The 27,123-nt window shown below is 43.1% G+C and overlaps 1 protein-coding gene and 1 non-coding gene across 15 annotated transcripts in view; both read right to left on the bottom strand.

Annotated features, from left to right (window-relative positions):
- Nucleotides 1-26,651, bottom strand: part of MTHFD1 (methylenetetrahydrofolate dehydrogenase, cyclohydrolase and formyltetrahydrofolate synthetase 1) — a 58,863-nt gene extending 32,212 nt beyond the window's left edge. Inside the window, exons 1-10 of one of the 14 annotated variants that reach the window (XM_032624423.1) lie at nucleotides 26,323-26,462; nucleotides 23,136-23,190; nucleotides 14,796-14,880; nucleotides 13,904-14,121; nucleotides 6,639-6,698; nucleotides 5,919-5,972; nucleotides 4,912-5,048; nucleotides 4,689-4,789; nucleotides 2,774-2,910; nucleotides 1,777-1,888 (exon numbers count right to left, since the gene is read on the bottom strand). Coding sequence is in view for 5 of the 14 variants with exons in the window: in XM_032624411.1 (XP_032480302.1) it covers nucleotides 1,777-1,888; nucleotides 2,774-2,910; nucleotides 4,689-4,789; nucleotides 4,912-5,048; nucleotides 5,919-5,972; nucleotides 6,639-6,698; nucleotides 14,796-14,880; nucleotides 23,136-23,190; nucleotides 24,256-24,319 (805 nt within the window). In the remaining 9 variants the exon portion in view is untranslated. Of the gene's footprint in view, nucleotides 1-1,776; nucleotides 1,889-2,773; nucleotides 2,911-4,688; nucleotides 4,790-4,911; nucleotides 5,049-5,918; nucleotides 5,973-6,638; nucleotides 6,699-13,903; nucleotides 14,122-14,795; nucleotides 14,881-23,135; nucleotides 23,191-24,255; nucleotides 24,554-25,354; nucleotides 25,386-26,322 lie in introns of those variants that run through there. The other 13 variants (XR_004348686.1, XM_032624415.1, XM_032624420.1 and 10 more) reach the window with 13 other exon arrangements.
- LOC116750030 lies at nucleotides 17,153-17,259 on the bottom strand. Its single transcript, XR_004348775.1, has one exon. It is a non-coding gene; the product is annotated as a U6 spliceosomal RNA (small nuclear RNA).
- Nucleotides 26,652-27,123: the final 472 nt, after the last annotated feature.

Raw genomic sequence — 27,123 nt, 5'->3', positions numbered from 1 at the left:
AGAGCCCTACCCAGGTTTTTCTTCTTTCCTCTCTCAAATCCAGTCTAAAACAAAAAAAGTCAAAAGCAGAAATATGATACAGAAGATGCAAGGTTTTAAACAGAATGAGCTTGAATGTCACGTTGCAAGTACTGAAAGTAAGGAGTTGTAGGAGAGCGATTTCTTTATCACCCATCAGATAATTACACTACAAGAAAAGGAGTGATCAGTTATGAGCTACTGTCTTAAAAACATGGTACGGAGAGTGGGAGGGAGGTTAAAAACGGTGAAGGCTTGACAGTGACTCATGTTCCTGGCAGCTTAGTGACTATATTTCAAACTTGAGATGGGAGGGGAGGAAAAAGAATATTCTTGCTATAACTCTTTTTAACATTCCAACAGATATGGCTGCCAGCAGTCAGAAGGCACACGCTGGACACAGCACCTAGAGGCAGACTAGTGGAGAAAAGGCACAGGACACCAAGCATGATGACATACAATGAGAGAAACACCAAGTTCTGCGGGAGGGGAGGCAGGGAGAGAAGGATTTTCAAAGAAGGAGAGATCACCTCTTGCTGAAGGAAAATCAGACAAGGTTTGGAAGGAAGAATGGACATTCTGGACAGAGAGGAGGTGGGGAGGAAGTCACTGAAAGTGAAGATCACGGTTGCGCTTTATTCAGTTGTGTAGCCCAAGGCCTGGAGTGGTGCCTGATGCACAGAAACAGTCGCTTGATTAAAAATTGTTCCTTTTTTGAACCCACGAGGTATGTATACAAGTATTCACTGAATTGTCCTTTCAGATTTTACATTTGAAAACTTCATGAGGAAAAGAACAGCCTGCCCCACTAAAGATGCAGGCAGAGGGGCAGCAAAGTACAAACAGGCATGTGCAGGAGAGCATGTGGCCCATTTTACGACAGTTTAAGACAGGTATTCACAAAGTGTGTGTAAGAGAGAAGGCCACAGAGGTGGCTGAAACTAGTATGGGGCTAAGGAGTCTGGCAGGTAACATGGAAGAAAGAGGCTCACAGGTCCACATCAAGACCCATAAACATGGCAAGAGTGCACAGATGGATCTGAGTGGGAGTCAGCTGGTGGTAGGGAGACCAGGGAGAAATTTAGAGCAGTGCATCCAGCAGAGAGGGTGACTCTCAGTGGTGACACTGAGAACAGAGAAGAAAGGGAAAAATCTCATAAAATTTAAAAACGGATCCATACATGGAACGACTGGGAGGGAAACTAAAAGGTTTCAGACTTGTGGGAAGGAAGAATGGTGATGATATCACTAACCAAAACGGCGCAGTGAGGAGTAACTTAGGGACGAGGATACAAGGACAGTTTTGGACATGACTATAATGTTGGCTTTATCCTTGACCTAGAAACAGCCCAGGCCAAACATCTTTGCAAAGCCCTAACTAGAGGACTCTTGACACAATGTGTCCCTCTCCTGGAGTCTCACAGCGCTTTGCAAAGATCACACTATATTTTAACCATCCTTTGTTAAAATCCATCTCTACGTGATGATAGAGCGAGAAATCATCTTGCCTCCTCTCCCACCCTCTCCCTGGACAAGGTCATCTTGGACTGCACGGCACGGCACAGTGGCTAAAATCACAGGCTCCTCCTGCAAGGGGCAACTATGCCCTCTACTAACTTCATGCCCCCATGGGTAGGCTGATCACTCTAAACCTTAGCACTGCAAGCCTAAAATGGGACAAGGGGTTCTCGCTTGGGCTTCATCTTCCTCTGCCCAGCCCGCCTCCAGAAACCACCTTTTTCCCCCAGCAACACTCACCTGGGACATAATTGATTCCACAGTCGATGACTATTGCCCCAGGTTTGATCCATTCCCCTTTCACCATTTCAGGCTGGCCAGTTGCAACTACCAGGATGTCACCTTTACTTACCTAGGGAAAGACAGTTCTGACTTCAGAAACTAAAACAGTGAAACATAAAAAAAATCTAGAAGTGGAAAGGACATCCGTAAGCTTTGTATGAAATTCTTCACTGTCGTCAGCTATTTTATGCAGGCCACACACTGTCTCTGACAGCTCTTCATATACTGTGCTCATTCCTACACACGTCAAAACCTCCCCTTTCACTAGATATTTTACTGAATGGGGAACCTGATGAGAACCTTTGAGACAGGGAGGAGTACAGGCTTGGAGCCACAGGCCTGGGACAACGTCCCTGAATTACATGACACCTGGAGACTGCCCCCTCTTCCCCATAATGTGGGGACCACCACCTTCAGCAGAGCATTGCTTGGGGAGGATTAAAGAGGTGCTGGGCCTCTCTTCTGGTCTGTCGCCACATTTAAGAGACTGCACTGTCAATGGGATGATTCCTGGGAGTCATTCCTGGGAATTCCTGGGCTCAGGAATCTGATGCAGGGGACAAGAACAAGCTGTGACCGAGGTCACAAGACCACTGTCCATAACCTGCTCTGGACACCTCCACCTCTGAGACCACCCACTGTCGCATACGTGGGATCTGGCTGCTGTGGGTCAATCCCAGTTCCTATACTGCTAACCCCTATATCTACCATGAGATGGACTGGCACAGAAAGAATACAGTCCAAACAAAAATCTGCATAGACTTGGACAAGTTTTAAATTTGAATTTGTTTCTTCATCTTGTAAAACAGACAAGAATCACAGAATTGTTAGAGGGGTTAAATGCGGCAATGAGGTAATAAAGTACATGGCACTTGAATATGAACCATCCCCATTAGGCAAGAACCCCTGCCACACGCAGGAACGGGCATGCAAACGCGTGCGCGCGACCCCTTACCTCCTCGCCTAGGTGGGCAGTCTTGGAGTGGCAGGTGGTCACTGTGGCGTGGCTCCACAGAAGCAGGTCATGCATTGGGGCACCAACTATTTTACTGCGCCCGACCACCACAGCGTGCCTTCCAGCGATCTGCACCCCTGAAAGGAGAGCCAGCGTGCATCAGAGAACTGGGGGAAGCTGCCCTCCTTCGCATGCCACCTAAATGGGAGAACTCAGGACAGGTGCACAAAAGCAGGTTCTTAGCATCAAAAAGCAATCTTCCTAAAACCATCCCTTCGTTGGCTACTCAGGGTTTCAGCTACAAGTTGGGACTTGTACATGTGTCCTTCTTGCTGTGGGTTTCTGAGAGGAGCTTAAGCCAAGATCCATTCATCGAGCCATAGGAGAGTGGGGAGAAAACCTACACTCAAATCAGAAAGAAACCCTGACATACAGCTAAACAGCCATATGGCAGAAGAGGACATATTACATTACATGGGAAAAACAGTTATAAGAAACAGGGTGAACGTAATGGGGTGGAGGGAAATTAGATTAGTGTCAGTAACTCTTTAGTTCCTCATCCAAATTTCTCTTTTGGCTTAGGGCCTGAGCCACAGGGTTATTTGCAGGGAAGTGATAAAGGGGAACTTAACTATAGTAAAAAATTTTCTTTTTGTTTACTGAGCACCCATTCTTCTGGCATTATCCCAATGTCCTTTTCAGGACTGACATACTCTCCTCAGTAGAGATGGTGTGGGTGAACACCCAAGAGTGAACAAGTGACCATATTTCATCCCCTGGACAATGAGATCCATCCCATGACTCTTAGGCACAAGGATGCAACAGGCTGGAGCTGCTCGGGGCCACCAAGTAGAGCTCAGAACGAGCCACCACGCAAAGGGGAGCAGAAATAAGGTCCTGAGGACTCTACTGAGCCCTTCTACCCAGCCCCACTGAGGCGAACTCTTCCTTAAGGCAGTTTGTGTTTAAACTGTGCTTCTTGTGTAACATTAACTCTATCCGAAAAAGGCAAGTTTCTATATAATGCTAACATCATGAACATCTAGAAGTAAAGCCCTCAAAGTGTGAAGTGTTTAGAAGGTAACTTTCTATACTTTTTAGGGTACAGTAAAGGACCTGAAGCTGCATTAGGGCAAATGGTTGCTTCAATATCAACAAGAGGAGGTGGGGAGCCTACAGCTGCCACGGCTCATGGGATTTTTTCTATCAAGTTGGAACACACTGTGTGCTAAACATGCCGTAGAGTATAAATTTTGCTGTAAGACTGAACAATAATAGCTGTCCGAAGGCTTACAGATTGACCTTTCCTTGCCAGCCACAGAAAGTTTTCACGTACGTTAGCTAACACTTTCCACTTTAAATTTCTGATCCACTTCTTTTAAACAGGGCACACTTCCTTGTAAAAAGTAACCTCTGCTAACAAGTATTCATGATGAAATTAAAATACCAAGAGGCTGACTAGGTAACAGGGTAATACAGCCAATTATCCAAGGAATCCATTTCCTAGATCTACAAGGGTGACTCGGGGCCCATTCTGGGATTCAGACTTTTCACTCTGCACCCTACAGACTATCTGAATCTTTATTATCATATAGGTTACTTTTTCACACAAAATAAATTGCTTTGAACTCAAATAACTCTGAGTTCAAATCTTGGCTCTGCTGCCTCTTGGACAAATTACTCAATCTCTCTGAGAATGTCTTCTCAGCTATTAAACAATAAGAATACCTACCTACTTCATAGGGTTGTTGAGAAAATTGAGAATTTAGGTAAAGAAGCCCCTAGCACACAGGTCCTGTGCCAATCAGGCCTACTTATTTAGGGCTCACTTATATAGGTGTATCTCCCCTATACCTCTGAAGGTCAAGACCAGGCTCCATGAAATGGTGCTTTGTTTTTGTCTGTTTGTTTTTACCTGTCTCCTTGATGAGTTCCAAGCATCCTTTGGGTGTACAAGGGATGAAACAGTCATTTAGGTCACCTCTAGCAAGTTTTCCAGCACTGATGCTAGTCAATCTAAAACAAGGAAAGTGATAGGTGTCTTTACTCTTTAGAACCAAAATGATGTGTTCCTGAAGTAGAAATAATATTATAGTCGCAATCATGCAATATGGTACAGAAAGCCAAGTCACACTCACCCGTCCACATCCTTTTCGGGTGCAATAGCATTGACCAATGCTTCAGTGTTAATGGGATTCTCTGAATCTAAAGGTAGCTGCACTATGAAACCATGCACATTGAGGTCTTCATTCAAAGATGTAATGCACTTTAACACCTAAAAATATTACCACATACAACTTATATACCACATAGAAATCAACAGGGTGGAGAAACACTTTCCAAGTCAGAAGTCCCATTTTCCCCCCGAGAGTTTAACTGTAGTCCTCTCAGAATGTACCTTGCCTTGGATCCTGAGAGCAACTCTACCTTAACACAGAATGTAACCTTCAGGTGTCTTGCAAGAAATCCAACAAACAAAAGAGCTAAGAACTTTAATAAACTATTACTGCAACAGTAAAATCCATGGTACCATCACCCAAGTCAAGATTTCTGTGATGACAGAAATGTTCTGTAATTTGTACCTTACAATAGTGGCTACTAAAATACTTGAAATGTGGCTTGGTTCAACTGAGGAACAGAATTTTAAACTTTATTTCATTTTAATTAAATGACCACATGGGGTTAGTGGCTATCCTGCTGGACAATGCAGATGTAGAACATTTCCACGACCTCAGGAAGTCCCTTTTCCCTCCTGCCGCTTCCCAGTTAATCCCCCACAGTTCTGACTTTACTAACCCATGATCTGTTCTGCCTATTCTTGAACATCACAGAAATGAAATATACATTTCATTTTTCAAGTGCAGGTAACAACAGGACAGTGATCAGTTTTCAATGAACATCGCAGGTGATTTGCAAACAAATGATGCAGCAATCACACTGTGAGTACCAAACATTCATACCTAGCACTGCCCCATTTACTCTGTGGGTATTTTCAAAGATTTCCTGAAGGCTGAGTCTGTGAAGAAAGAACTACCTGGAGGTTTCTTGTATGCTGAATGCATCAGTCCCTAAAGTTGCACTAAACTAAAACCAGAGAGGAAAGCACTTCAGCTGCCCTCTTAACAGTTGATTCTTAACAGCTCACCTCAGATTCTGTGGCCGTTCGCGGTAACTTAATGTGCGTGGCTTTGATCCCAATCTGCAAGAATGAACATTTAAAACAGGTGCATGGCAAAAGGACTTGAGACATGGGCCCATTTCTTCTACAGATGTGACTAAGACAAACCAGGAGGTGGCAGGCATCATTTCACCCTCATATATCCTGAAGAACAAGTCTCTCACTTTGACCCATCCATCGTTTACTTGTTAACTGTCACCACGGCACTTAAGCAGTTTTATGTCCACTATTCCTGCTCTTTATTTGTTTTTTGTTTTGTTTTGTTTTGTTTTTGCGGTGTGCGGGCCTCTCCCGTCGCGGAGCACAGGCTCCGGACGCGCAGGATCAGCGGCCATGGCTCACGGGCCCAGCCTCTCCACGGCACGTGGGATCCTCCCGGACCGGGGCACGAACCCGTGTCCCCTGCATCGGCAGGCGGACTCTCAACCACTGCGCCACCAGGGAAGCCCTATTCCTGCTCTTTAGAAGCAAGCAGATCACTGATTAGAAAACATTCCAGGGCAAACCAGAGGCTGAAGCTCTGTCACCCATTTCTAACTTGCGAAATACATAAACTGAAGTCTGCTGTGGGCGATAAAAGTTTTTGTGGGGGGAGCACAAAGGGGAAGGGGTGGCAGATAGGACCTGGGGAGGGGGAGGGGTAAGAGTGGAGGGCGGGGGCATTGGTGCCGCTGTTCTGGGCTTTACCTCTTCAGCAGCCTTCAGCTTCACATTTATATAAAGATTAGAATCATCTCTGTTGCCGACCTAGAAAAATAAAAACATGCAAATCAGACGATTAGGGAAAGGCAAAGTGTATGGAAAAGCTTCTAAAATTTTATTTTTGATAAAAGGAATATTTAATCACGAGACTCCTGTTAGGGTGGACCTAATCCTAGCTCACACGGAAGAGACGCCCACGCCAGGCAAAGGGCTGCCCTCAAGACAGAGAAGCACGCAGAAGCCAAATCCCCTGCCCCACCATGCTAGGTCTCACTATGTTCCCTGTTTCTTTAATCATGGACATATTTAGTTTTCCATTGTAATCATTTATCTAAAATTTTCCTTTACAAATATTTTTCCACGTTTTGGTGGTTGACATTTGTCCTTTTCAAAGTTGAAACATCCTCTCGGGGTGATATGCCACAATAAGTTTGGTTTCTCCCAAAACTGCAGAGGGAAAAACGGTACGTCCTTGACACCAAAGGTAACTGATGCATGGTTGCTTTAAACAGGACAACTGTGGAGAAAGAATCTGGCCCTAGGAACAGAGTATCTCCAGGTCTGGTCACGCTGATGCTGTTACTGGAAGCTCCGCTCAGGCTCACAGAACACGGCCTTACTCTTAGCTGCAGGTGTCCTTTATAGAGAAGTCTCAGTTTTGCCAGTGCTAATTTGAATTTCAAGAGCCAGATGAATGCGGTGAGGGGAATTTGATTTTTCTATGGGTTATGTGCACCTAAGTGCATTAGGTGCTTCCTGTGGGGCTTCCCTAGAATTTTAGTGCCTCTCATGTTTCGTTTTCATCATTTTATATATATGACCTCTGCCCCTATCATCCAATCTTCATTGATTCAGTTACCAGATTTAATACACTCTGGGATTTTTAGATCAAAGTAGGAAACAGAGTACTGTTTTTTCATTTTTATTAATATTGTAAACAAAGAATTTTGCCTGCCATTTAGTTCTATAAGGATCAAGTCATTAGCCCCTGCAGTTGCTGACCTGCAAGTACACCCTGAAAGGAATTCAGGGTGCAGCATTCCATGTTTTGGAATATACGGGCCCCTTAGATAGTTCAAATGCATGTCTTAGGAAGAATTTCAATGACCCCAGATTCTTGCATCTTCCCACACACAGAAAAGCCCTAAAAGTATTAACTGAGGGGACTTCCCTGGTGGTGCAGTGGTTAAGAATCCACCTGCCAATGCAGGGGACATGGGTTTGAGCCCTGGTCTGGGAAGATTCCACATGCGGCAGAGCAGCTAAGCCTGTGAGCCACAACTACTGAGCCTGCGCTCTAGAGCCAGCGAGCCACAACTACTAAGCTCGTGTGCCACTACTGAAGCCCACGCACCTAGAGCCCATGCTCCGCAACAAGAGAAACCACTGCAATGAGAAGCCTGTGCACCACAACGAAGAGTAGCCCCCACTCACCACAACTAGAGAAAGCCCACGTGCAGCAGCGAAGCCTGACACAGCCAAAATTTAAACAAATGAATAAATAAATTTATTTTTTAAAAAAAGTATTAACTGAGATAGCTGATCCTGTGACCAGCAGTAGGCTTTCACTGAGATCTTGACTGCCTGTATCTCCCAGCCCAAATTCACACACACACACACATTATCTATATACTGGCTCCTCCCCTACCTCTTTGGAACAGCTTCTCTGAGCAATTAGAGACTGTCACTGTCTCCTAGGCTATAGCACTCAGTAAGACACTGAATAAACTCAACTCACAGCTCTCACGTGGTACGCTTTTTAAGTTGACAATATTTATAACTACAATTAGTTATTACGACTTAACTCGGAGATTAAATGGTTTTATCACTCACTGCCGGTTTTTTTTTTTATATAAATTACAACTTCTCTGTTCTATACTTTATCTTCACCTCTCATGTAGCTAAATGCAACTGTAAGTCACTTTTCCAGGAATGGCGTGTGGGCATTTTCCTGAGTCTGTATGCACCTGAAAATATTTCTCTGCTGTCTTTGCACTTGAAGGCACGTTTGGCTGAGTTTGGAGTCATGACATTTTCCTTCAGAGTTGCTGTCTTTGGCATCTAGTGTGACAGAAGTCTGAAGTCTTTTGTTGTTGTTCCTTTATAGGTAACTTTTCTGTCTGAATGTTTCTGAAGGAATTTTTCTGAAACTCCAAAACTACCACCAGTTTTTTAGCAGAAAGCTTAACAGTTATGAGCATATGTCAAAATCTTACTGTAATCCTAATGCAAAGAAAAAGACCTCTTAAGATCCAGTTCAAATATTCTCATCTAGGCATTTCATAGGGAAAAATGGTTATATAATCATTGATAGACTGGATGCAAAAAGAATGTTTAGTTGAAGAACAGTAGATTCTTGACTGACAGGCAAGTGGGTGGATGGCCTACTGGTTTCCCAGAACAAATCTTAATCCCATTATAGTTTATTAAAAAAAAAAAAAATCACTTAAGCATTTTATCAGAAATACCAATTTCCTCCTTGAAGGAGGTGAATTACATCATCCAAAGAAGGTCCTATTGAGACAGAAAAGGAAGTGGGCAGGGCACAACCATTATAAGAATGACACAACCATTAAGAACAGGATACCACAAAAATTGGCTAGAACACATTAGGTCCAAAATGGCGGAAGAGTCTACTTCCAGTGGACCTTGAGCCTCATTATACACTCATTGTAATACATTAGCACATGCTAAATGACACACCCATGGGTGCCATGACAGTTCCGAGGCTGACCATAAAAGGCCCAAAAGCAGCATGATGGCCCAATTCCTGGAAGTCCCTGCCCCTCCTCCAAAATACCTGGACTAAACCTCCCACTTGTTTGCCTATGAAATTACCCGGCCCATAAAAACTAGCCACCCCCACACCACGGAACCACTCTCTCTTTTTAAGATGGCCTACGCTGTCTATGGAACGTGTATCTCTCTAAATAAACTTGCTTTCACTTCACTATGGCTCACTCTTGAATTCTTTCCTATGCAAGGCCAAGGACCCTCACCTGGCGGCCTGTCTGAGGGACTCACCCGAGACCTGGGATATGACCATCCTCTTGTGCCCCATTTTTCCTACAACACTATCTTGGAACAAGTTAGGGATTTTTTTTTTTTTTTTTTTTTTTTTTTTACACCAGGAATCTACAAACTGTTTCTGTAAAGGGCCAGGCAGCATATATTTTAGGTTTTTCAGGCCACATACTCTGTCATACCTTCTTTTTTAACCATTTACAACCTGAGCAGTTTTGGACATGGGCCACAGCTTACCAATCCCTGTTTTACACCATAAAATATCTTGGGTATTGGTCTACTGATTAACTTTTCTTCTGCTCCAGGAGCCTTTTGTAAACATTCAGGCCAACTGAGTTTATTTTTTTTGTTTTGTCCATATCTTTTGTGAGGACTGAATAATTTACTATCTATAAAGCGCTTTAGGGCTTCCCTGGTGGTGCAGTGGTTAAGAATCTGCCCGCCAATGCCCGCAAGCCACAACTACTGAGCCTGTGCTCTGCAACAAGAGAAGCCACCACAATCGCACACCGCCAAGGAAGAGTAGCCCCTGCTCGCTGCAACTAGAGAAAAGCCCATGCGCAGCAACGAAGACCCGACACAGCCAAAAATAAATAAATTTATAAAAAGCACTTTAAATAATACCTGGTAGGAAGCAAATGTTATTATATTATTAATAACTATTTTATGGAAATACAGCCTCATTTGTATCTCTCTTTTTTTTTTTAATTTTTATTCATTTTTGGGCTGCGCTGCGTCTTCGTTGTGGTGCATGGGCTTCTCATTGTGGTGGTTTCTCTTGTTGCAGAGAATGGGCTCTAGGTGTGTGGGCTTCAATAGTTGTGGCTTGTGGGCTCCAGAGCACAGGCTCAGTAGTTGTGGCACACGGGTTTAGTTGCTCCGCAGCATGTGGGATCTTCCCAGACCAGGGCTCAAACCCATGTCCCCTGCATTGGCAGGTGGATTCTTAACCACTGCACCACCAGGGGAGTCCATCATTTGTATCTCTTGTGATGAAAAGCCAAGTCTTAATTTCCATTAAATATTTAACTATTTGTAAGTTATCAGTCCGCTGTTTTAAAAGAAATTCCAACTTGTAGGTATATATGCCTGGACCAGATCCTGAATACCCTTAATACAATGCTAATGAATTAGAAAAACGAATGGGAAAAGCAAATTGATTTTGGAGACAGATAGAGCTGGGTTCATATCCAGACTCAGTACCTTCAGGTCTGTGGCTTTGTGCAAGCTACCCAAGATCTCTGACCACCAGTTACTGTTACTGAACACAAGTTAGGGTGCTCCAGGCACAGTGAGGCCAAACAAACTGAAATGTCGGAGTTTGGAGCAAAGAAAGGTTTATTGCAGGGCCAAGCAAGGAGAATGGGTGGCTTGTACTCTAAAACCCCAAACTCCCTGATGGTTTTGAGGGAAATGCTTTTATAGGCAAAATTTGGGTTGAGGGCTATAGGGTATGTGACTTTCTTTTGATTGGTTGATGGTGAGGTAACAGGGCTGTATTCCAGGAATCTTGTGCTCAGCCTGTAGTGGCCATCCTCCACCTGGGGGTCTCAGTTCTTCAGAAGAACTCAAAGATATTGTTATGTATATTCCCTGAGGAGGAACTAGGACCCTGCCCCAAGGCTGTGCTACACCACTGTTTCTAGACTGTTCCTCCCATGTTTCTGCATCCCCTCCCTTCCCTGATTAGCAACTGTTTGAACCTGTCCTATGGAACTCAGGGAAGGTCAAGGAGGCTGAATGAAGCCTATTTCCAACAAACAAGATATGGGGGACACAGGAAGGATTTGTACCAGGGAGGGCCCCACAGGGTCCTGCTCGGTTTCATACATCTCCCATCTTGTTGGGGTAGTATAAAAATCAGAACCACTAGTAATATATACAAATCATTTGAACTACAGTAGTCACTCTACATAAGCAGTACTGTTGTTCCTTCTGTAAAGGATGGGGAGAGTGGGTGTAGCTGGATGGATTGTGATCAGATTTGCATTTTGACAAGGGCTACATTTGCAGTTAAAAGGACTGAAAGCATCCAGATCAGAAGCCTGTAAGCAGTTGACCAGTGGCCCAGAGGGAGGGAGCAGTAAAAATCAAAAGGAGGGAAGATATCCCAAGAGCTTATGAGAGGCATTACCAATAGGACCTTAGTCCCTAAGGGGATGTAGAGAGCAGGGAGATGCCCAAAAGAGACAGCTCAGGTTTCTAGTTTGAGTGTGTGGGAAAATGGTGGTGCCTGTCACCAGGATGGAAAAAAAACAAGAGGTCTGAGGTGGCACAGATGTGATTACAACATAATCTGTGAGCCTTGCATCATAGAAAGATGTTGATTCTGGTGCTAAAGTACAAGATTAATATATTCTACCACTGTTTTATTGCAAGGACATAAGAAACAAGCTGCAGAACAGTGTTTATGTAACAAAAACACTTTGCAATCAATAAATTTAAAATAGGAGTTTGGAAGTCAATTTTTAAAAAGCGGGAAAAAAAACCCCTCGATATTGCTACAAAAAGGTTTACAGAAACAGATTTCTTGTCTACGACATTTACTCATTCTACAACAAACAATTCACAAGAATAAGCCAAGAAATAACTGGTCCCACAAAAGTACCAAGTGGACACCCACAACATATACCTTTGATTCTCAGTAATTTGCAAAAATGGAAAATCCACCACAGCACAGGACATACCAGGCAGAACGACAGGCCTTCTGTGCTTTTCTTCTCAACTAAGGCCTCTCAGATAATGAATAGCAATGGTGGAAAATATTTAAGTACTATTCACTCTGAAATTCTTGATGAACATGGATCAGAAACTTAGCAAGGGATTAAATGACATACATGGAGACATACATACAGAGAGAAATGTGAAGTGAGGAAGCAGGTGTTTCTGAAGGGAATTTCAAATGCAAGCTATCAGTTTCCTGTCATCCCAATCAACCCTTCAAACATTCATTTGTACATCTGGCCACATGACACATATTTATTAAATACCTCCTGCCTATTTATTGAAGGCCTCTTACTGGATGAATCTGGAGCTCTTGAAAGAAACCTCAGATAAGAAGTATTCTCCCATGTAGCTATGGGACTGGGGGAGCTCACTTAGGGAAAAAATAAGGTAGAAAAGAAGTCTGAGGGCTGAGCGTTGAGGTATTCGAGTGGTCTAGGTATCAGGAAGGTATCAGGAACAACAAGCAAAAAAGATTAGAGAAGGAGTGATGTCCTAGAAGCCAAGAGCCTAGAACCAGAAGAGATCCAGGTTTACAAGTTCCTGACCTACAGCTGATATCTGGGGTCAGATAAAACAGCGTAAGGCAATGGTTCCCAAAGTGCGGTTCACACACTTTTGCCGGAACCCCAACACCCTTTCAGAAGATTTGCGAGTGCCATAATACTATGATGTCATTTGCCTTTTTCACTGTATTGACATCTGTATTGAGGCTGCACAAGTTAGGCTGTGTAAGACTGCTGATGACTTAGCACTAAAGCAAGACAATGGCACCAACCTGTACTAGTCACACAGTCTCAGTAAAAAAAAAAGACACCAATTTCACTTAGAAGTGCTCTTGATGAAGCAGTAAAAATTATTTTTATTAAACGTTGACCCTTGAGTACATGTCTTTTTAATATTCTGCATCAAGAATGGGGAAGCAATCACAAAGCACTTCTGCCGCATACAGAAGTGGTTGTCACCAGGAAAGGCACTTGAGCTTTCTTGCCTTGCAAGCAGAACTAGCAGATTTTTAAATGGAACACCATCTTTACTTAAAAGAACAACTGACAAATAATGATTATTTGGGCTTGAATATTTGGCAAATATTTTCTCAAAATTGGATAAAGTGAGCCTGCTACTTCAAGGAAAATAAGTAATAGTATTAATTACCAATGACAAAATTTGAGCTTTCAAGCAAAAATTGGTATTTATGTACTCCTGTGAGCTTGACAACTTCTCAACACTTAAAGACTTTTCTGATAAGTTTGTTGGTGATATTAATGATTATGATTTTTAAATATTGCATAATGAAACGTGTTAACATTTGGAAGACCTGCATAATTCAGTGAACCATTATTTCCCAAATGGGGAATGAAGGACATAACAAAAACCAGACACAGGTAAATAGCCATTCAAACTGCAACATGAAACAAGATTTTGATTTAACAAAGTATGAAAGTTCACTGATAACAGTTTCAGAGTCCACACTGCAACTACCTTTTAAAAACTTTACTTACTGAGTGCTTATAGTATTAAAGAAAAATATCCACAACTATCTGGGAAGACTATTAAAAGAACTCTTCCTGGGGCTTCCCTGGTGGCGCAGTGGTTGAGAGTCCGCCTGCCGATGCAGGGGACGCGGGTTCGTGCCCCGGTCCGGGAGGATCCCACATGCCGCGGAGCGGCTGGGCCCGTGAGCCATGGCCGCTGAGCCTGCGCGTCCGGAGCCTATGCTCTGCAACGGGAGAGGCCACAACAGTGAGAGGCCCGCGTACCGCAAAAAAAAAAAAAAAAAAAAAAAAAGAACTCTTCCTTTTACAACCATACGTCTGTATAAGGTCAGATGTTCTCCATATATTTCAATCAAACCAGCATAGCAAGAGATTGAATATAGAAGTAGATGGGAATCCAGCTGTCTTCGATTAAGCCAGACAGTACAGGGTTTTGCAAAAATGTAAAACAATGCCCCTCTTCTCACTCAATTTTGTTTCTAAAAGTTACTTTGTCATAAAAATGTTACTTATGCTAACACACAGTGAGCTTACTCTTGGCATTTTTAAATATACAAATGCCTTTAAAACTCTTAGTTTTAATTTATAAATAGTATATATCAACGGATAAATCCATATAAATGAAAGTTTACTGGTGTAAAGGGGTCCTAAGACCAAAGGTCAAGAGATACTGGATTAGGGAAAGGTACCCACAGAGAACAGTAGAGGGCCAGGACAGGCCAACACATAGAAGTTGAGCTGAAGAGGAGGAGCCTGCAAAGAGAAACTGAAAAGGTCTGAGGTTTCATAGAAGCCAAAAAAAAAAAGAGGAAGAGCTTTGATGTGCCTGTTGTCTTAAATGCTATCGAGAGATTGAGAAAGGAAGAAAGATATTAGTAGAAATACACTATCACAATACCTGTAAAATTGCCAGACCTGGTGTGAAACCAGGTGCTTGCTCCTTCATCTGAATGACTTGGTTCTTCAGTCTCTCCCTGATTTGTCTAGAGAAACAGGAAAAAATTGGAGTTAACATTTAATGTTTCAAGCCACAAATAAAAAATGTGTATTACTGGATGTATTTCTCTTTTAAATTAAAAACACCTTAATTAACAGACATTATCTGATATAATATGTACCCTGTACAACCCATCAGTTTTCCAGGCCTCAAGTAGACATGGATCTTTTCTAACTCTTACTGACACTGACTGGGCCATGGGGTATGGGCCAGTTTAAAACATACTTGTTGAATATATAAAATAGACAATCAACAAGGACCTACTATATAGCACAGGGAACTCTACTCAATATTCTATAATAACCTAAATGGGAAAAGAATCTGAAGAACAGATACATGTATATGTATAACTGAATCACTCTGCTGTACACCTGAAACTGAAACATTATAAATCAACTAACTCCAATATAAAATTTAAAATAATTTAAAAAAATACTAGTTGATGGCATTCCAAATCATACAGTGAACAAATAAAAACTTGGACCAACACTTCTGGAAGGCTGCTAATCCTCATCTTTTTCAGCCTTTCCACTCTTCAGGTGCTGTAGGAAAAACGTTTGCAGGAAAGAACTCAAGCTCACACCTTCTGCTCAACCTACCCTACCTAGTAAGATGATCATAGGGTATCCACATAAGGCTGAATGATAAATCAATGAATCCCACTCTGAATTCAATATGAATTTACAAATTATATCCTAATTCACAAAAGAATTTTCCTTGCTCAAGGTTCAAAGTATAACCTCATGTGAAACAAAGATACATCAATTTACTAACACACAACTCTCAACAATACAATAAGACATCACATAAGTTACATTACATCTATAAGTAAACATTCAAAGTAGTCCAACCTTGTCCAGTTACGATAGTTATTAACTTGAACAGGATCTGTCTCTCCTGAAGAACCAGTTTTGTCATTTATCTTTTTTCATCCTAACCACACTTAACAAACAAATATACCCGGACATTAGCAAGCATCTCTTTCCTCATCTAATTTGGTTACTCCCTTCCCCAGTTCTCCACATTTGACAAATATCTGGCATAAAAAGGCACAGGCGTCACAAAAATAGATTATGTGTATTAGCCTAGTAAACGGTAAGAATGTTGAAAGATACAAGAAGTCATACCGAAGACTTCAAAATCTTCTAAGCTAATAGACTTGTTTTTTCAAATCAGTATTCTATAAATCGTATCATTCAAAAGAAGTATTGATGGACTGTTGGATTTCCTTTTACTGGGATTTGACCTGAACAGAGTACACAATTCTGCTCTGACACAAGATAACAGGAGATACTATAGCTGCCAAGTTTTCCCTAGGCTGCCACTGAAACTCCCCAGCAGTTCCAGCCACAGCTGTTTCTCCTGCATGATGATCAGAAGTGCTGCCCGGGGAGCTGCAGAAGGTCTGTCTCTCCCAGGGGCCAAGTTTCCAGACTCCACTCTCTCCTCTCCCCTTCCTTCCCCCAACCACTGTATGATCACAAAGTGCTAGGCAAAGGTTTCCACTGCTTCTCCTTAACCCCCTGGACCCAAACAAAACCCACGGTTTGGGGTGGGGGTGGGGGTAAAGACCCCACCATTCCTGGCACAATGTGAGACAGTAAGGAGACAGAACAGTGAGAAGAAGTGAACACGTCTGAGACTCTCAATAACCCTCTGAAGTACGCGAGGGAGAAAAAGCTTTCTTATTCCTGCTCACAGATGTAGACACGGGCTCTAAGCAGTCAGGTCGGGTGGCTTTCCCAGGGCCAATTTACAGAAAGAACAGCAAGTGCAAAGGCCCTGAGTGCGTAATTGAGGCCCAAGGGGAAGCAGTAATCAAATGAGGTATACAGTCATTTATTCGGAATGTGATGGGAAGCCATTAGAGGGTTTTCAACAGGGCTGACATGATTGGACTTACATTTTTTTTTAAATAGATCTTTATTGGAGTATAATTGCTTCACAATACTGTGTTAGTTTCTGTTGTGCAACAAGGCAAATCAGCCATATGCATACACATGTCCCCACAACCCCTCCCTCTTGAGCCTCCCTCCCATCCTCCCTATCCCACCCGTCTAGGTCATCGCAAAGCACCCAGCCGATCTCCCCGTGCTATGCTGCTGCTTCCCACCACCCATGTATTTCACATTTGGTACTGTATGTATGTCGATGCTACTCTCACTTCACCCCAGCTTCACCCTCCCACCCCATGTCCTCAAGTCCATTCTCTACGTCTACCTCTTTATTCCTGCCCTGCAACTAGGTTCATCAGTACCAAGAATATGGAACACTTCATGAATTTGCATGTCATCCTTGCACAGGGGCCATGCCAATCTTCTCTGTATCGTTCCAATTTTAGTATATGTGCTGCCAAAGTGAGCCCTGGGCTTACATTTTTAAAGGATTATTCTGGCTGCTGAATTGGGAACAGACCCGAGAGGGAACGGTGAGAATCAGGGACAGCAGCAAGAAGTCACTGCAATTGCAAAATCCAGGCCAGAGGTGATGGTGGCTTGGATTAAGGTATCAGTGGTAAGCTGGCAAGAAGCAGATGTATTCTAGATATACTAAACATGAAACACAGAGGAAATGCCAGGGCTACAGATGACTCTCAGGTTTTGGGGTGTGTGAAATGGAGCTGGGAAGACGGACAACTACAAATACTTTAAGAACAGAGCAGATTTCATACTGATACAGTGAATTTATTTACCAAATCTTATAAGGATTGTAGAATAAGTAAGCATTTGAGACCCAAGGAAGGAATCTAGGGACAAATAAAAATAATACTTACACCCAGCAGGTAGCAAGCTATAGGAACCCAGTACTACAAGGTGGTATAGGTGGAAAATGTTGTTTCAGCCCAGTAGGTTAAGAGCAAAGAACAAAATGTTCTGTGTTTTCTATGCTATAATTTAAATGGGTCTAAGTACGCATTTTTTTCCCCTAAAAAAGATTATAGCTTGAGATCAGTTATACTGACTCCCCTAAACTTTTTCTAAGAAGCAGGACTGTTTTAAAAGTTGCATTAGCAGGGATATTCTTCCAACTACCAAGATTTGTTTAAAAGCTAACACTTGGGCCTCTGAGATATGACCAGAATAGCAATGAGACATTTTTAAGTCTCATTTTAAGCCACAATCAGCAAGAACTAGAGAGCCCAGAACACTAAAGCAACCAATGGAAAATTTTCTGCTCTGGTGAGGAAAAAAGTAAAAAAATCAAGACAATTGTAATTACATCTCTGTTAAGTCCCTTAAAGATTTTTTCCTGCCTGGTTTTCTTGGTTGGCCACTAACCGAAGCACCTTAAAACGAAAAGTGGAATAACAAAAGTCAAGTGTCAGGTGTGTCTGAAGTTGAAGAAACTACAGAAGAAGAACATGGAGAGAAAAATTAATACTCCCTCCCTCGTCTATCTTTATTTTAGGGTCATAGAGCTGTGACGAATTAAATGGTGGGAACCCCTTTAATTTTTATAGCTCATTTCCAGCAAGTATAAATGCTATAATGGAACAACTTTCGAATCACTGAAACCTCCTAAATAAACAGTAACTTCCTTGAATTGCAGATGCCTCCCATTTCTATCCTCGGCCCCATGAGTTATACCATCCTGGTAAAGATTCTGGGGGCAAAGTGAGGCAGAAGTGGGCATGTGGAGAAACACCCCTGATCCCTGAATAGAACTACACATGCCAGTCACACCATCTTCCATCAACATTCTCTAAAATCTAAGGGAAGACATATCTCAATCTTGATGTAGGAGAAATCAGTACTAGAGTACCAATGAAGGTAGCAGGACCAAGTAGCAGTAAACCATTGAAGTCTCTCTGGTCCTGATGGACAGATACTAGTAAAAATAGTCATAGCTAATTAAACACGAACAGACACAGATGCAGTTTTAACTAAGTTGCTACTGGTATCTAGTGGGTAGAGGCTAGGGATACAATTACATATCCTACAATGCACGGGACAAAGAACAACAAAGAATTGTCCAGCCCAAATGTTAATAGTGCCCAAGGATAAGAAACCCTGCTACTGGCCAATGAAATGCAATGTTTGCAGTTATCTTTTCTAAGGTGCAAAAATCACAGTGGAAATCATTTATAGTTCAACCTGTCAAAATTTGTTTGAATCTCTATGGATAAGAGTTATTTGCGTGACTATCAGTTTTCTCCAAGTTGACTTCTCCCACATATAGTTGTCAAAGAGCCTAGTCAACAAAAGTCAAAGGTGTACATCCCTACAGAATCGCATCACCCTTGAAGAGTCCTAGTCAGAGCCTAATATCTCTAACAGTCACCCAGATCTCTTGACTCAAGTCTTATACAATTATTCCTCAAAAAGTCCACTATGAATTCCAACTCATTCTGTTTTACATAATGGCCTATTTTCAAATTTTGGACATTTTATGACTGAGAAAGAAAAAGCATTGCTAAAATATAACGTAACAAGGACATTTCAACAGAAGCTACAGGTAGGAAAAGGAGGCGGTAATGGGTATTTAGCTACATGGCTAAGAAATCTACATGACGGGAAAAGAGCTGCCCAGTCAACAAACACTGAAATGTAGCACAGGCTTAGAGGAATTTGCAAATGATCTTCAAAAGGTCCACAGAGGGGACTTCCCTGGTGGCACAGTGGTTAAGAATCCGCCTGCCAATGCGGGGGACACGGGTTCGAGCCCTGGTCCGGGAAGATCCCGCATGCCGCGGAGCAACTAAGCCCGTGTGCCACAACCACTGAGCCTGTGCCTTAGAGCCCGCGTGCCACAACTGCTGAGGTGCGCACGCCTAGAGCCTGTGCTTCCCAACAAGAGAAGCCACTGCAATGAGAGGCCAGTGCACAGCAACGAAGAGTAGCCCCCGCTCAATGCAACTAGAGAAAGCCCGCGCACAGCAACGAAGACCCAATGCAGCCAATAAATAAATAAATTTTAAAAAAAAATGGTCCACAGAATAGGGCTTTAAGTAACTAATCAGAGAAAAAATCAAGAACATTCATCTTCAACATGCAGGGCTATTCTAAACAAGGACAGACATTTCTCACCCTCAAGGAGACTGTTGTTATAAGATTTTACAATGCAGTACAACACAAATGTCTGATTTCATCTGCTTTATTTTCATTTTGTTCATTTGCTGTTTTATGTTTCATTACAACTGTTACACTGCTAAAAAATTCTTCAAATTTTCTGAAAAACTTAATATGTAGTTCCTTGTAAAAACAATTGAGGCCACCTAGTGTTCCAAGAAAGGCATATATTTCAAATTCCTAGTTAGTTAAGTCAAATTAAAAGATTAAATTATGTCCTTGTTGAAGAACATATTTGCAAATGATGCAACCAACAAGGGCTTAATTTCCAAAATATATAAACAACTCACATAACTCAATAAAAAACAAGCAACCCAATCAAAAACAATGGTCAGAAGACCTAAATAGACATTTCTCCAAAGAAGACATACAGATGACCAACAGGCACATGAAAAGATGCTCAACATGACTAATTAGAGAAATGCAAATCAAAACTACAATGAGGTACCACCTCACACTAGTCAGAATAGTCATCATCAAAAAATCTACAAACAATAAGTGCTGGAGAGGGTGTGGAGAAAAGGGAACCCTCTTGCACTGTTGGTGGGAATGTAAATTGGTGCAGCCACTATGGAAAACAGCATGGAGGTTCCTCAAAAAACTAAAAATAGAGTTGCCAAATGATCCAGCAATCCCACTCCTGGGCATAAATCTGGACAAAACTATAATTCAAAAAGATACATGCACCCTTATGTTCATAGCAGCACTATTTACAATAGCAACACATCCAATAGCCTGGCCGGGGGGCCTCGTTAGGACCCAGCAGAAGGTCCCACTCTCAGGAACTCTCACTTGCTCTCCTGCACAGGCTCCCAGAGTGAAGCCAGCTTTGACAGTCAAGGTTCCATGGACCTTCAGAAAGGCCCACACTTTGGAGCTCATTACAGGCAAATCTTTTTAAGCACAAAAAGGCCTTCAGGTACTCTACCTACAGGACAAAATGAAAAGCTTATCAACTTCACTGTGGTGAGCAAACTCTTTTTACAGAAGATAGTTCTAGCCCTGTAGCTAAACATATAGTCATGGTTCCATTTTTATCTTTGAAAAATAGGATACATTCTAATTTTAAGGCTCAAGATAATAAGCCAGCTGCCGCAGATAAAGCTTGGATAAACACAAACATCACTTGCTTATTCAACAGGTACTCTCTAAGTACCAACTTATTAAAACTTAACTATGTGCCAGAGACTGCTCTAAATGCTTTACAAGTCATGACTCATTCAATTTTGACAACCTTGTGAATTAGGTGGCCAACATATAGATGAGGAAGTTAAGGCACAAGTAGGTAAACTAAGTCACCCCCTGATTCTGGAGGAGGGAGCAGCACTGTGACTAGCTCTGGGGATACCACCCACAGGGAGCTGTGTTACAAACACACCAACCCGCTCTGCTCAACCCACAACTCAGAGCACCTTCTCTCAGTGGCCTGACAAGTGGCAAACCATCTGTCTCTTCAGCCTTTCTAAAAGATTTAATCAAGAAAAATGCCACCCATGGAGGGAGCAGGCTCAACTATAGCAAACAAACAGAAGGAAAGGTCAAACAAATCATACAACACTTAGTAGGCCCCACTCTGAAAAGCACACGTATATAAGAATTGTGGTTTCTGGTCTAAAAGCCAAATCAGGGCAGTTCTTCTGACACTATTTTCCACCCCTGCCTTTGTATAATCTCTTTAGGAGGTCCTCCCTTAAGCCAGGGTAGGCTCTCACCACCATCAGTGCTCTTTTCCTCAGCCCTTCTACTCACCTTCAGCTTCTCGGAGGCCATCACTTCTGACCCCAAAGCAGTCATTTAATAACTGGTGAGGTCAAGGGTCCATGGCACAGGCTGTGTTTTTGGTCAGGAACCCTCTTACATTGGCAGGCTCACGGCCCCGCCTCCTTCAAATCTTCGCCCACAAGTTCCTTTCACAATGAGTATGAGCTTAATTCCCATATTCAAAATTATAACCCCCATGCCTCAGAAATCTGTCCCTCTTCCCTGCTCTGGTTTTCTCTTTGGCATTTCTCACTACCTTACATTCTGTTTTACCAATTTTACCATCTGTCTCTACGTATCAGGACAAGAGACTCCACGAGGGTAGGGATGTGGGCTGTTTTGTTGACTGTTATAGTCTCGTGGCTTTGAAGAGTGCCTGGCATATAGGAGGCACACAGATATTTATTAAGTGAATAAATGTCCAAAAATAGATATTTGTCCCTAACCCTCAGATCTCCCCCAATTTTCAAATTCAGGCTATAACCTTGGAACTCCCCTAAGGAAGAAATGGAAGTGTTCCTTCCAAAGGGACACAAGTGGCAACTAGATCCAGGTTTCCCATAGGCAGAGAAGGAATCTGGAATGGTGAATTTTGTCCAGTCCTGGCTACCAGAAAGATATAAAGGGAGAATAAATAAAAGTAGAGAAAAGTCAGGGATGGCCTTCTCAGCAGAATGGGAAGCCCGGCAAGAGGAAGACTGCTATAAAGAAAAAAAAATTAGTTTATGAAATTCCTTTTAGCAAAAGTAGTAAGTGCCTGACAAAGTAAGAAGCACCATGTACTGGGTTAAGACCTTGGTTCTAACTGAGCCTCTCATTAACCAACCAAGTAACCTTTGGCCAAATCACATCACTCTTCTTGCCTCAACTACTTCCTCAGCTTGCAGGATAGGATGGGCAGTGAACTAGATTTTAGAGAAATTCTGACTGTGGAATTCTTGACTTGCCCCATCCTTCCTCCCTCAAGGAAGAAATTTTACAATTCATATACTACATCAGACAAGAAGCTGCCCAGGGAGCTTGAAGGCTTGCACATTGGTCCCCAGAGAGGCCCAACAGTGGTGGCAAACAAGGAAGCTGACCTGCAAATCTGGGGAATGAGGGACCCTTCCCTTTGACTCCAGGATCCCTGGCTGCAATGCAAGAAGTTCACTTACCTTTCCTCTCAAGAGTGTCCCTGGCCTAGTAAGAGGAAGGTAGGGACACCCTGCCCAGACCTTCTACCTGCAGCCCAACCTGCTCAAGTTCTAAGAACCACCTTCTTGTTCAGGATTCCCCCAGGGCCATGGCCAAGGCTCAGCTGCCTGCTGCAGCCTCAGCATGGGGAGCTGAGGGACTGCACTACTTCATCAACCAAGCAGGCTGTCCCCCGTTCCAGAGTTCCTCTTCTCTAAGGAATCGTGAGCTCTACCTGCTCCTGGAGTCAAGCTCTCCATGAAGGTCAAGGTGCCAAGCTGTGGCAGCATCTGAAAGAGCCATTTATAAGCACATTAAAGAAAAATCTTCAGTAAGCGCAAAATCCTTAGTCTTAGTGCTTGTTTATGAATTGTGTTAGTAAGAACTAGTATCAATTAGTTCAATTGATTGCCCTCAACCACGGGGCACTGTAAAAGGTTAGCTATGTTACTTCTGAGCCAACAAGGGAGAGGAACAGTACCTGGAACAGTCATTTCCGGAGAATGCTTTCAGTACCTGCCACCAAATCACTGCCCTATTCCTCCTCATTGATGAAACTTGGACTTAAGCATTAAGGCTTTAGGGACTTCCCTGGTGGCGCAGTGGTTGAGACTCCGTGGCCCCAATGCAGGAGACCTGGGTTCAATCCCTGGTCAGGGAACTAGATGCCACATGCATGCCGCAACTAAGTTCACATGTCACAGCTGAGGAGCCCGTGTGCCGCAACTAAGACCCAGCGCAACCAAGTAAATAAAAAAATAATATTAAAAAAAAAAGAGTTAAGGCTTTAGATAAGTGGTTCTCAACCTTCAAGATGCATTAGAATCAAACAATGAGCTTTTAAAAGATTTTTAAAATATTGAGTCCAGTGGCTTATTGCTAGAAATTCCAATTAAATCAGTCTGTGTGGTACCAAGCATTGAAGCTTCCTATGAATATAATTTAGTAAAACTACCTTGGAAAAGATTGGCAATTTCTACTTATATAAAACTGCTCATATATATGTCCTATTACTCCACAATTCTACTCTTAGGGATGTAACCAACAGAAAGGTATATATTATATGTTCCATGAAAAGACATATGAAAGAATGCTCATAGCACTATTCATAATCACCCAAAACTAGAAACCAAAATGTCCATGGATAAGCAAATAGTGGCATATTCACATAGAATACAAAACAGCCATGAGAGTAAATGAACTACAACTACCTGCAACATGAAATAATTTAAGAAACACAACATTGACTGAAAGAAGCCAGACACAGAAGACTTTATACTGTATGATGTCATTTATATAAAGTTCAAAACCAGGCAATACTAATCTGCAGTGTTGGAAGTCAGGATAGTGATTACCTTTGTTGGGGATGGTGATGGGATGGAAGTGAGAGAGGGGCTTCTGGAATGCCAACAATGTCATTTCTTACTGGGTGCTACTCAAGTTCAGTAATGAAAAACTCATTGAGCTCTACACTGATGACAGTTGCACTTTTCTGTATGTATTCATATGTAAATAAAAAGAAATATCAAAAACAAAAAGCTCCCAAGGTGATTTTAATCTGTAGCTAATGTTGAGAACCATTGAAATAGATCTCAAGGCCAGACTTCTCTGGTGGTCCAGTGGCTAAGACTCCGTTCCCAATGCAGGGGACCTGGGTTCGATCCCTGGTCAGGCAACTAGATCCCACATGCTGCAACTAAAGATCCTGCATGCTGCAACCAAGACCCCGCAGGTGGCAATGAAGATCCTGGAGCAGCCAAATAAATAAATAAATATTAAAAAAAAAAAAAAACGGAATGAATCTTAAGCAACTATCACTGTCAAAGAGATAATGAATCAATCATCTCTGTATACATTAACTAATTACTAATCGTTAACAGCTAACTTGTACTGAACGCTTATTATGTACCAGGAACAATTCTAAATGCTCTTCATTTAGGAACTCATTTAATTCTCCTAACAATTCAATGGCCTAGATATTATCTTTATTTTACATTTGAGAAAATTTTGGCACAGAGGATAGCTAATTTGCTTAATGCCACAAAACTAGTAAGGAGTGAAAGAAGGTTTCTAGGTGTTTTGGATATAGACACAAATAAGGCAATGCATGTATTTGCCCTTATGGAGCTTACAAGTATATTTAACTTGCTCTCCACTCAACCAAAACATATCCAGTAAGCACCTATTCTCAGTAGCCTGCCAAGAAGCAAACCTAAACTACCTCTTCACAACCAGTCTTTCTAAAAAGACGATTTTACCAAGAAAAGCCACTGATTAAGGGACTGGGTTTGAAATATAAGCAAACAAAAAACGAAGGTCAAGCACAAACAATGCAGTTTAGCAAACCACATGCAGAAAAGCACTCAGATGTACGTATTGTGATTTCTAATGTAAACGTTTGGGGTTCCTCCTCACCAATGTGAAAGATTCACCACCATCTAATTTACATCTCACCTTCTTTGTCCACCATCTCTATCTTCCAGGAAACTCAAGGTGGGTTTCACTGCCCATGACTCTATAATTCACTCAAAAACCTCTGCTCACAAAATTAGGGCTTCATGGGGCAATTATTGTTGCCAGCTACAGTTGTTACCAAATAACTGGTGAGGTCCAAGGTCCCAAGAGCAACCTCCAGGTGGATCACACAAAATATATCCTTTCGCCTTCTACTTTCATCTTTCCCCACCAGTCACCTCCCAGACAAAAAACAGCCAGGTGTTACTCCCAGGGAATTAAGTCTGGCAATCATATACAGTAGCGAAACATTCAGACTTCCCATAGGGTAGAAATGGCAGAGGTCAAAAGGAATAGAAAATACTGTCAGGACTCAAGAGCCAAACTAGAAAGTAAATCTAGGACCAGGACACAGGAGATAGCTGTTAGAGGGGCATGAAATTGACGGAAAAAGAAAACGTTTAGTGGGTTCCACTTAGCAAATGATGACTCTGGTGCAGTGGGTAAAGCTATGGTCTGGAAGGAGACTCTCTGCCACTAATCAGACTTGTAACCTTGTTACCTCACTAATCTCAGTCTCCGCACCTCCAAATTACAGGGCAAGGGAATTAACTGGATTTCTGAGTTCTGACTGGGATGCTGCAGGCAACCCAAACTACTCTCTCTCCGGCAGCTGCACTTCTGGGAGCACAGTCGTCGGGGTGAGTAAGAGGACTTGTCCCAGAAGCATAGGAGCCAGCGGGCACAGCCACCAGGCCCCTTTCTTTGGTTGTAGGGAACCGGCCTTCAGGTGTGAAGGGCTCAGGACAATGTCCCCCCTCTCCACCCGGCTGGCCAGACTCTTAGGCTACAAGTCTCCCTCCCGCAAAAAAAAAAAAAAAAAAAAAGGGTCCTTAGGGACCTGCACACCCTGCTCACAGCCCTTGCCGGCAGCCCAACACGCCCTAACAACAATGACAGGTCCTTACGCAGAGATGACCTTCCCGTTCAGGATTTCCGCCGGCGCCATGACCTCTATATAAGTCCGCAGCCCACAATGGACACCGACAAAATCGAGGCTCGACTCGCTCCACTGCGGCGCGGGATTGCCCAACACACGCGCTTAGCGACTGCCCAGGCCGACCCTGCTACTGCGCGTGCGCCCCCCTGGTCATGGATGCGCGCGTGCGCGGTCCAGACGGACGTAGGCCCCTTAGCGAAAAGCTGAGGAGTAGAGGGTCTGAAATGCCACGGGAAGATGAGGGAACTCTGTGGAAGACTGGATGGAGGAAATAATTGGCTGGTGGAAGGACCCTTGCGAGAATGCGCCATCGTGTGGGCAGGGAAGCAGCTGAAGAGGGAATCACCCCCGATTCCAACCTTTAGGTGGCGGGGCAGTGGGCGGAGCCAAGGGGCGGTCTCGCGGGAGACCAGTTTGGCGGGCGCCGGAGGCCTGCGTGGGCTGAGGGGGTGGGGCTTCTACTGGAGTGTTGTGCTCCGGCTCCCGCGTGGGGAGCTTAGGTGGGCCCCGGGCTGGCCGGCAGGGGGTAGGCCTGCGGAGTGTGGGGCGGTGTCCGGCGTTCTCGCTCCCCGGCTCCGTCAGACTGGTGTCGGGGCCCCCACCCCGAAACTGAATCGGACAGTCTGGGTGGCGCCTCTGTTTTAAAAATCTCCTCAGGTGAAGCTGATACTCCGCCATGGTTGAAACCCAGCCCGCTGTTTCAGGCCAGTGGAGCTAGAGCTCCGCGTGGCTCCCTCAGGGTGTGGATAACCCCAAGTTAGACAGTACG

This window comes from Phocoena sinus, chromosome 2 (assembly GCF_008692025.1).
Source record: "Phocoena sinus isolate mPhoSin1 chromosome 2, mPhoSin1.pri, whole genome shotgun sequence".
NCBI classification, from domain to species: Eukaryota; Metazoa; Chordata; class Mammalia; order Artiodactyla; family Phocoenidae; genus Phocoena; species Phocoena sinus.
Note: the sequence above shows the minus strand (reverse complement) of the source record. Positions and strands in the feature narration are given on the sequence as shown.